Raw genomic sequence first — 10,909 nt, 5'->3', positions numbered from 1 at the left:
GTTTCTGTTGTGGCTGTTAATACTGGAATGAACGAAATTATCACGACGGCACTGCTTTTTGGTGATTTCGCGTGATTCAAACCTCTGTTTATGATCATCAGTAGACTAACACTGCGCAAAGTTTTCAATGAAGCAGTAGAAACGAAATATGATTTCTCACACTCCTTTTATCCCGATGTATGTTGCGCTTATAAAAGCGTTTTCCAACTAGGTTTTTATCATTAATGGAGAATAGTATGTGCTTTCTTGTTACCATGAAGTTGGCACAGCAGCTCTCGAGGAGGGGAAGAGGGAAGCGTAAATGGTCCCCAGTCAGGTGGCTCAAACTCTGACCAGGTATAATACACAGCGTGCATGAAATCATGCACTGAGCATCGAATGCTGGTGTCATATCTTTCGTTGTGCAACCCAGAGCCTAAATATATGAGCAATGAATACAGCGCGCACATTTGCTGGCACAGGCCGCTTCGCCATCTTGAAATTTGAAGAAAAACTGAGGCGGCCACAGTTATTCGAGACGCTTTTCGGCCAGGAATTCACGCAGTTGTTCCGTATAACCCGCGCCGCAGACGAACCAACGGCACAGCGCAGCGAACACTCGCACCTGGCGTCCATCACACTGAAAGAAACGCGTCTGTTGCGAAAGGAAGGCGGCTGAGATTCGAGGAAGACCGAAATGGGGGCAGTTTCCAGTGTAACACTGCTGTGCGCAGAGCATCTATTCTAACTAGTGGGCCAAGAGATGCACTGCAAACCCTGCATTTGTGTCGAGTGCAGGCATACGGAGGCCATTTTTAATCCTCCTGCGGGGTCGGATAATTATTTTAGAACGAACTGCGTGCACGCATCGTAAGCATTGTTTCTAACCGTAAAAGAGCGGTTACAGTTAGACCTAAGTCACCTCTATTTTTTTTCTCTCTCTGCGTAGCACGCAAGTCTGGCGGACAGCGTGAGTATAAGTCAGGGTTTAAAGCGTGCAGCCCGAAAAAATTGACACGCACGGAAGTAATTAAGAATTTAAGGAAGGAAATTCGTCTTTGTCGCCATTTCAGTGCAGGAGGCGACGAACATTCACTACGCCGAGAAACTCAGAGCAACGGTATTACAGCATTTGTCGACGCCTTGTCGCGTCTGCGCGAAAATGTGCCGTACCGGTGTCTTGCGCGTGCCGATGTGGACCGAAAGCCTCATCTAAACATGGGAAGACCGTAACTAGAAAGCGAATTTTTCTGTTCGGAACTGTGGGGACGCGACTCGTCCCCTGTGGTTCGCTTCCCCGCAGTGCACCCTCAACTCGTCCCCGGTGGTTCGCTTCCCCGCAATGCACTCTCCTTAGTTGTGTTATTTTAACTAGCAGGGGAGGGCGCTGGCGTCGCAGCGATACTAGCGCCACGGATGGCATGTTTGCTTCGCGCGCGGGAGGAAGGGACAGTCCTCTTCTGCTTGGGACCAGGTAAGCACGCGGACGTTCACGCGAGCAGGTCCGCTCGCAACTTTATTTTTCGAAAAGCCACCACGTCTAATATATAGGAGCCGATCACCACCATCAAGCGATGAGCATGCGCAAAGAAGAGCACAATCAGCATTACAGCGGTTGAAAAATAAGCAAGAAATTACGATAAAATAACAAAATGAAAGCACGGTGCCGGGGGAACACTTAAAGAAAAGAGACATCGTGTACTGAAACTTACTGCAAAAAGCGCTTTACAAGCTTGTCAAGGTTAAGAGCCAAACAAATAACGCGGCAAAAAGGGGAGATAAAAACAGATAGACTAAAAGATGAGGGGAGTGTACAAGGCTCCACACTAAGACAAGCACGTGGTGAATGTTATAACGTCAAGACCAAGGCATGCCAGGGAAATGGGATCGCTTTATTCCAAGCAGGCGTACATATATACTGATAGGTGACGTCACACGGTTCACGCTCAGCGATGGTCGCGCCAGATACACATGTGGGCGTGCCGGCCGACTTGCTGCGTTATCACACTCTTTCCCGCTTAATTTAGTTACAAGCCATCGCTCAAAAGTTCTGGGGTCGATACCAGTCTGGTTGTCTTCGCACGCGAGCACTTCTACGCAGCGCTGGCTCCTCCCCTGGTGGTGCAGATAGTGTTGGCGCGTTGGCCAAGGGAGCCTCGGACTGCTCCTGCGGAGCAGGCTCCACCGTGGCCGGCTGGGTTGATCCGTCCGGCGCGTCAGCTGCGCCACTGGCGGGCTCCGATGGCGACAGTGACAAGTCCGTGTCAGGCAGGGATGAGGACACTTCCACCGGTCGGGTTGTCTTAGCACCCACATTCTTGGGCGCAGGAGTAGAGCTGGGGTCGGCGTGCAGAGGACGCAGGTGATCGGCATGCGTGAAGCGCAATCCATCGCGCACTTGCACCACGTATGTCACAGCACTGACAACCTGGGACACCACACCTTCTTCCCAGGCAACACTTTCACCGCGCACAGTTTTCACAAACACACGGTCGCCCACAACAAACGCGCGCTCTTGCCCACGAACCAAATCGCGTTGTGCCTTTAACTGCTCCTGTTTGTGTTGCATGGTCTTTGCAAAATTAGGCTTGAGTAAAGAAAGTTTGACGCGTGGCTGACGCTTCAAAAAAAGTTCAGCGGGTGATTTGCCCGTCACACTACTTGGTGTGTTACGATAAGCCATGAGGAAGCTATCAATTCTTTCTTGAATCGTCAGCTTCGTATGCGATGCCTCGCTTTCAAGTACCTGCTTCAGCAAAGCCTTTTTCACGGTTTGTACAGTTCTTTCTGCAACCCATTGGATGCGGCATGATAAGGCGGGGTACGCACGTGTTTTACACCGTTGGTGCTCAGGAAGTCAGTGAACTCCGCTGACGTAAACTGTGGCCCGTTGTCGCTCACCAATACATCAGGCAAGCCGTAAGCGGCAAAAACACCCCTAATCTTCTCAATGGTTTTTAATGCAGACGTTGAGGGCATTGGCCATAGTTCAATCCATTTTGAGAACGAGTCTACCAGTACGAGGAACACGTTTCTTTCTTTCTGTGCAAAATCCACAAGCACGCGTGACCAGCTGTGCGCGGGGTATGTCCAAGGGTGGAGAGGGACCGGCCGGGACGCAGGTTGAACTGCTTGGCAGATTTTGCATCGCTGCACGTACTGTTCAATCGCTAAATCGATCCCGGGCCACCAGACAAAACTTCGCGCGAGCATTTTCATGCGGCTGGTCCCCGGGTGCTCCTCATGTAGCATGGTTAGCACACGTTCCCTCAGTTGCTCCGGAACTACAACTCTTACACCCCAGGTTACGCACCCCTGCTCCAGCGATAGTTCGTCACGGCGAACATAGTAAGCTTTTAAATCGTCTGCACAATCTCTAGGCCACCCGTTCAACGTGAAGTGTGCCACCCGGCTCAGCGTTAAGCTTCTCTCTGAGGCTTTTGCTATCTCGACAGCTGTCAGCGGAAGGCATTGAAACACTGACAGACATTCGGACGCCTCGTATTTCGCGGATACCGGCTGGGGCAATCTTGACAAGGCATCGGCCACTTCTGCATTTTTTCCCTTCCTAAACTTCAGTCGGTATCTGTAAGCTGCAAGCATTATAGCCCAGCGCTGCATACGTGCGGCCGCCATAGTTGGAACACGTTTGTCGTGCCCGAGGATACCAAGTAATGGCTGGTGATCTGTGTATATGGTGAATTCTCGGCCGTACAGGTACCTATGAAATTTCTTGAGTCCAAAAATTAAGGCCAAAGCCTCACGCTCACGCTCACACTGTGCATACTTTTTTTCTGCTTCTGTAAGCGTACGCGACGCAAATGCGATTGGTTTCTCATCGCCCTCAGCCGTCTCGTGAAAGATAACTGCTCCTAAGCCATATGACGATGCATCGCAAAGCATTGCGAGCGGTTTCCTGACGTCATAGAATGCCAGCACCCTGCTGCTGGTCAGTAGGACTTTCGTATCATGAAATGCATCGCTACACTGCTTCGTCCAAGACCATTCGTGATCTTTCTTTAACAGCCGATAAAGCGGCTCCGCTACAGTCGAGGCGTTCTTAAGAAATTTGGAATAAAAATTCCACATGCCCAAATATGCTTTAAGCTCTGTCACGGTGGTCGGCTCCGGTGCTTCCAAGATTGCCCTTTTCTTGGCGTCCGTAGGGTAAATACCTTCTTCAGTTACCGTGTGACCCAAGTACGTGACCGATTTCTGAAAGAAGCGGCATTTGTTCACATTGAGAGATGTTATATTCGCTCAAGCGCTGCAAGACACGCTCCAGTGTCTTCTGGCAGTCTGCCGTGTCATGTCCAGTCACGATCACGTCATCGATGTAACATCCCACGTGCGGGATGCCATGAAGCACCTCGTCCATCATTGACTGGAATATTGCCGGCGCACTGGCCACACCGTAAGGTAGGCGTTGGAATTCAAACAACCCGAGACTAGTGTTTACAGTCAAAAAAGGTCGGGACTCGGGAGTAAGTGGCAATTGCTGGTATGCCGACGAAAGGTCTAGCACACAAAACACCTTCCCTCCTGCTAAAGCAGTGTACAAATCCTCCGGTCTGGGTAGCGGGTAATGATCTGTTTTCAGTGAGGGATTTACGGTTGTCTTGTAATCCCCACATAACCGGATACTGCCATCTTCTTTTAAAACCGTGACTAGTGGCGTTGCCCAGTCGCTGCGCATCACTGGCTGCAGCATGCCTGTTTCGATTTGCTCCAACAGTTTCTGCTCGACCTTTTCTTGCAGTGCAAACGGTACAGGCCTGGCGCGGCAAAAAACAGGAACAGTGCCCGGTTGCATAACAACCTTTGCTTGGAATTTCTGTATTGTTCCTAATCTGCCTGAGAATACGGACGGGTACTTCTGCTTTAGAACCGCCACTCTGTCCTCGAGTGTCACCTGCCCAATTTCCAACCAGTCAAGTTTCAGACGTTCTAGCCAATTCCGTCCAAGCAGTGCTGGTAACCGCCTTCCGTTGGCCCTTACAACAATGACAGGTAGGGTCATGCTCTGATCTTTGTATCGAACAGCCACGTCACACTGTCCTTTAAGTTGTAACTGCTCCCCAGTATACGTGCGAAGAGACATTTTGCACGGCTCACATTTTACGTGCGTGGTACACTTGTTCTGGAACAATTATGACGGCTGCTCCCGTATCAATTTGCATATTCAGCGTGCGCCCCTCAATGTTAACGCCCACTTCATAACACGATTGGTTTGAGTTAACCAATTGATACAGTTCATTCTCAGAGTCTTCCTCGGAACATTCGAGGGCATGCGTCCGTTTCGATTTCGCCCTAGCAGCCGGACACATATTTCTCAAGTGACCCACTTTGGAACACTCGCGACAAACAGAGTTTTTGTACCAACAAACTTCCGACGAGTGTCCCCTCCCGCATCTTTCACATTTCTCGCTCTTGCTGCCTTGACCCTTCTGGGGTTTGGCTTTCCTCCAGTCTTGACGCGGTCGGCCTTTCATGACGTGCACCGATGCCGTTTGCTCTCTTGAGCGCATTTGCGCACTGTCTCGCACTGCTAGTTCCCTGTCCAGGGCGATTTTGCATGCGCTCTTAAACGTCAAGTCTCGTTCCGCGAACAGAGTACGCTGAGTCTCCTCATCCCGTATGCCGGCAACCAGCCTGTCTCGAAGAACATCTTCCAAGAATTCGCCGTAATCGCACTTCCTGGCCAAGTGTTTAAGTTCTACAATGAACCCTTCGACGCTTTCCCCCTCTTGTTGCATGCGTCTGTTAAACTTGCATCGCTCTGCTATGACGGAGCTTCTGGGGCTGTAGTGCTCTTTCAGGAGACCTTTAACTTCTTCATACGACTTTTCTCCCGGTGATTTCGGCACCGTGATACTTCTTAGTACTTCATAAGCCTCCGTGCCTATCACTGTCAAGAAGACGGAGAGGCGCTTCTCATTGGCTATGCCATTTGCCGTTAAAAAGTGCTCAAACCGTTCCAAGTACGACTCGAAGTTTTGCGTTTTAGGGTCGAAGTCCGATATCTTCCCCACTGATGGCATCTTGAAAGATGTACAGAAGTTCGCTACTCATCTGTTTCCTCCGAAGAGCTGTCCCGCTCGGACTACTGTTGGCTGTGGGACCGGTGGCCGCTTGAGCGATGCTGTCCTGCGAGGAGCACAAACGTAGCTGACGGCGTCCGTGAGCGTCTGTAGGCGGTAGTCGTACCCCAAGAGCACGTACTTTCCCCGCGAACGCTCGCTGGACGAGTGTCCCCTCCTACGTAGGCGCGTAGACCGCCTCGTCGCCAATTGTTATAACGTCAAGACCAAGGCATGCCAGGGAAATGGGATCGCTTTATTCCAAGCAGGCGTACATATATACTGATAGGTGACGTCACACGGTTCACGCTCAGCGATGGTCGCGCCAGATACACATGTGGGCGTGCCGGCCGACTTGCTGCGTTATCACAGTGAAGAAAGACAGAATGACAATGGGGAAACTACATTTGGTTGGTTTATGGGGTTTAACGTCCCAAAGCGACTAAGGCTATGAGAGACGCCGTAGTGGAGGGCTCCGAAAATTTCGACCATCTGGGGTTCTTTAACGTGCACTGACATCGCACAGTACACGGGCCTCGAATTTCTCCTCCAAAGAAATTCAGCCGCCGCGGCCGGGATCGAACCCGCGTCTTTCGGGACAGCAGCCGAGCACCATAGCCACTGAGCCACCGCGGCGGCGGAAACTACATTTAAGGGCATGGCAATGGAAGTAAAAGATAGCAGAAAATTAGGCCGAAAACAGATAAGGGCTGTGATACTATACATAATCAAATGAAAAAAAAATGAAAAAGTTTAAAACTAGGACACAATGAAATATATATGAAAAAATACAGAAAGACCTAAACAGAAAAAGGATAAAACCAGAAGTATAAAACACGAGTGTAGAGGGCTCCACGCTAAAACAACGAGGGGGGATGCAAATATGAGAAATGGAAATAACAAATGAAGTAAAAGTCAATAAAATGCCAAGGAATAAAAGCAGCAGGAAAACTGAAAGGAAAAGCGGAACCGTTCCAGTTCACAACAACAAGAAAGGGTGCTTACCATAAGCATTCTTGACACATGTTTCACACCTACAGATAGCCATCAAGGAATTCAACTTCACTGTCCAGTAATTGAATAGAAGGTGCGCTGACGCACTTTTTCCCAGCTTTTCTTATAAAATACGCCTTCATGACTTCACGCTCTGTTTTTCCTTTAGCTGATGTTAAGAATTCTGTTTTATCTATTTTTGGATAGCATCCGCTCTCTTGCTCTGTGTCACATGCTTTGCAATGGTCGGCAAGGTTACTTCCTGATTTGTTGCGTACGCATAATCGATGTTCTCTGGCCCTGTCATTGAAGCATCTTCCTGTCTGCCCAATGTAATGACACCCGCAACTGATAGAAATTCTGTACACAACGTTCGCCTTACATTCCGTAAACTTTGTTTGATGTTTCGTCGTGCAGTCATTTCGTTTTACCATTTTCTTAGTGCAGACCTTGGAAAGCTTACATGGGGCAGAGAAAACTACTTGTACATTATAACGCGCTGCCAGCTTCTTGAAATTATGTGAAAACCTATGATAATAAGGTATTACCTGGACAGGAGTCTTGCCTGTTATCTCTTCACTCCCCTGCTTACTACAGGAAACCTTGGGGGCTGTCAGATTTTGCAGAAGGCTTTCACACACTGCCAGTATAAGGTCTACGGGGAATCCAGCCTCCTGTAGGCGCCTGAATTACTCATGGATGCTGGCGGCCATACGGTGCGTGCAGGATTTTGTAGCTGCTCCGTGGAGACATGAAGACACGATACCCCGCTTAACAACTTTAGAGTGCGCGCTGTCAAAGCGTAACAGACGTTTTTTGGTTCGTGGATGGTACATCCAGCAGATATTAAGGTTGGTGAAATCTAATTCAATATCTAAGAACTGAATGCGGCCATCTGTAGGTGATTCCCAAGTGAAATTTAACCCGGCACCGTGCTCTGAAAAAATTCTCAACACTTCCTTGACAACAACGCATTTTCTTCCATGACATTTTCTAAAAATAATAAGGAAATAATAAGGAAATCTTTTCAGAAGGACATTTCTATATTCAAAAAAGAGGCATTTGTATAGGTTCTTCTGTTGCGCCTGTGTTATGTGACCTATTTTTATCCGCGATTGACAAACGCTTTCAAGCTAATCTTTCTGACCTTCCTGTTTTAAAAGTGTTCAGATACGTTGTGATTTCCTTATTATTTTTAGAAAATGTCATGGAAGAAAATGTGATGTTGTCAAGGAAGTGTTGAGAATTTTTTCAGAGCACGGTGCCGGGTTAAATTTCACTTGGGAATCACCTACAGATGGCCGCATTCAGTTCTTAGATATTGAATTAGATTTCACCAATCTTAATATCTGCTGGATCTACCATCCACGAACCAAAAAACGTCTTTTACGCTTTGACAGCGCGCACTCTAAAGTTGTTAAGCGGGGTATCGTGTCTTCATGTCTCCACGGAGCAGCTACAAAATCCTGCACGCACCGTATGGCCGCCAGCATCCATGAGCAATCCAGGCGCCTACAGGAGGCTGGATTCCCCGTAGACCTTATACTAGCAGTGTGTGGAAGCCTTCTGCAAAAGCTGAAAGCCCCCAAGGTTTCCTGTAGTAAGCAGGGGAGTGAAGAGATAAAAGGCAAGACTCCTGTCCAGGTAATACCTTATTATCATAGGTTTTCACATAATTTCAAGAAGCTGGCAGCGCGTTATAATGTACAAGTAGTTTTCTCTGCCCCATGGAAGCTTTCCAAGGTCTGCACTAAGAAAATGGTAAAACGAGATAACTGCACGACGAAACATCAAAGTTTACGGAATGTAAGGCGAACGTTGTGTACAGAATTCCTATCAGTTGCGGGCGTCATTACATTGGGCAGACAGGAAGATGCTTCAATGACAGGGCCAGAGAACATAGATTATGCGTACGCAACAAATCAGGAAGTAACCTGGCCGACCATTGCAAAGCATGTGACACAGAGCAAGAGAACGGATGCTATCCAAAAATAGATAAAACAGAATTCTTAACATCAGCTAAAGGAAAAACAGAGCCTGAAGTCATGGAGGCGCATTTTATAAGAAAAGCTGGGAAAAAGTGCGTCAGCGCACCTTCTATTCAATTACTGGACAGTGAAGTTGAATTCCTTGATGGCTATCTGTAGGTGTGAACCATGTGTCAAGAATGCTTATGGTAAGCACCCTTTCTTGTTGTTGTGAACTGGAACGGTTCCGCTTTTCCTTTCAGTTTTCCTCCTGCTTTTATTCCTTGGCATTTTATTGACTTTTACTTCATTTGTTATTTCCATTTCTCATATTTGCATCCCCCCTCATTGTTTTAGCGTGGAGCCCTCTACACTCGTGTTTTATACTTCTGGTTTTATCCTTTTTCTGTTTAGGTCTTTCTGTATTTTTTCATATATATTTCATTGTGTCCTAGTTTCCTAGTTTTAAACTTTTTCATTTTTTTTTCATTTGATTATGTATAGTATCACAGCCCTTATCTGTTTTCGGCCTAATTTTCTGCTATCTTTTACTTCCATTGCCATGCCCTTAAATGTAGTTTCCCCATTGTCATTCTGTCTTTCTTCACCACGTGCTTGTCTTAGTGTGGAGCCTTGTACACTCCCCTCATCTTTTAGTCTATCTGTTTTTATCTCCCCTTTTTGCCGCGTTATTTGTTTGGCTCTTAACCTTGACAAGCTTGTAAAGCGCTTTTTGCAGTAAGTTTCAGTACACGATGTCTCTTTTCTTTCAGTGTTCCCCCGGCACCGTGCTTTCATTTTGTTATTTTATCGTAATTTTTTGCTTATTTTTCAATCGCTGTAATGCTGATTGTGCTCTTCTTTGCGCATGCTCATCGCTTGATGGTGGTGATCGGCTCCTATATATTAGACATGGTGGCTTTTCGAAAAATAAAGTTGCAAGTTAGCGCCCGTCCTGTCCACTTCTGTGTCGTCCGTGTCCTTTTTGCGCTATGTTTTCTAAGAACTGTTACCAACTAGCCCAAACCAAGCTACTGTTAGATTGAAATCATACCTTCCGGGACGTCACGCTGAATTTCCCTTCACTCCTCCGGTGCATTGAGCAGAAGCGCAGAATTCAATCGTCGATTCCGTCACTATTTTAAATGCTAGTGCAAAAACACTTGGCATGCTTTACCTACAGCCTATATAGATTTGAATCCTTGAATATCGCGAAATTCTCAAATAAGTGCTGCCGTTGCCCTTTTATACGATTCCCATGAAGCAGATACCGTCCTGAGCAACAACAAGCGGAGAGGCTCAAATTTCGCCTCCTTAACTTGTTGCCGGTCGGTAGATAAATCTTCCGGGGTGGCCCGGAAACAATTGGGCGTGTATCTGAGCAGGCACGCGGTTCATCAATAGTTGCGGCGGTGTTGGCCGCACACAGAAGGCGGCATTCAGAACGGAAGAAGGTGCGCACCCTATCACCTAATCATAGACTTCGTTCTTTTTTTACCCTTTTACATCGCGACGGGGGGACTATGCAGCATAAAAGCAGTTAAGCCGTTTGTACTTTAAAAAAACCTTCATAAATGCAGTGAGACGACAGCCAGGCAGAAGCTTGATTACATCGGGTATTTGAAATTATTCAATACAGGATTTTCTTTGAAAAGGCGTGTGGGATACGACAATGCGGTTTGTGCAGGTGAATACTACAGTATGGCGGCCACTATGTACTTACATTATACAGCTATATAATTGAACAATCAGTTAGCTAAACTATTCCACTTTATTATTTTTATCTTATTGGCCAAGATTGCAATGCGGAATTGAAGGATGACAAGATCGAAGGCGAGCACACTTTTGGAATGTTCTTAATCGGCAATGGTGTTCGGTCTGTGTTCACTG

General features: G+C 47.4%; 1 protein-coding gene across 1 annotated transcript; it reads right to left on the bottom strand.

The window, feature by feature from the left end:
* Positions 1 to 2,020: 2,020 nt before the first annotated feature.
* LOC149326024 (uncharacterized) lies at positions 2,021 to 6,219 on the bottom strand. Its single transcript, XM_089564452.1, has 2 exons — positions 5,230 to 6,219; positions 2,021 to 2,438 (listed from the first exon to the last, which is right to left on the bottom strand). Exons 1-2 carry the CDS (start codon positions 6,018 to 6,020, stop codon positions 2,021 to 2,023), a joined length of 1,209 nt encoding a protein of 402 aa, XP_089420578.1. The 5' UTR covers positions 6,021 to 6,219.
* Between the last annotated feature and the right edge of the window lie 4,690 nt (positions 6,220 to 10,909).

The sequence above is a fragment of the Amblyomma mixtum genome, chromosome 10 (assembly GCF_055824585.1).
Source record: "Amblyomma mixtum isolate Tamu chromosome 10, ASM5582458v1, whole genome shotgun sequence".
NCBI classification, from domain to species: Eukaryota; Metazoa; Arthropoda; class Arachnida; order Ixodida; family Ixodidae; genus Amblyomma; species Amblyomma mixtum.
Note: the sequence above shows the minus strand (reverse complement) of the source record. Positions and strands in the feature narration are given on the sequence as shown.

Bases quoted from the DNA above. Each gene is read 5' to 3' on its own strand.
- LOC149326024 (XM_089564452.1), bottom strand. From the start codon at position 6,020: ATGCCATCAGTGGGGAAGATATCGGACTTCGACCCTAAAACGCAAAAC. The intron at 2,439-5,229 runs GTATCAATTGGT...GCGCGGTGAAAG, and splicing joins GAAGACTCTGAGAATGAACT to TGTTGCCTGGGAAGAAGGTG.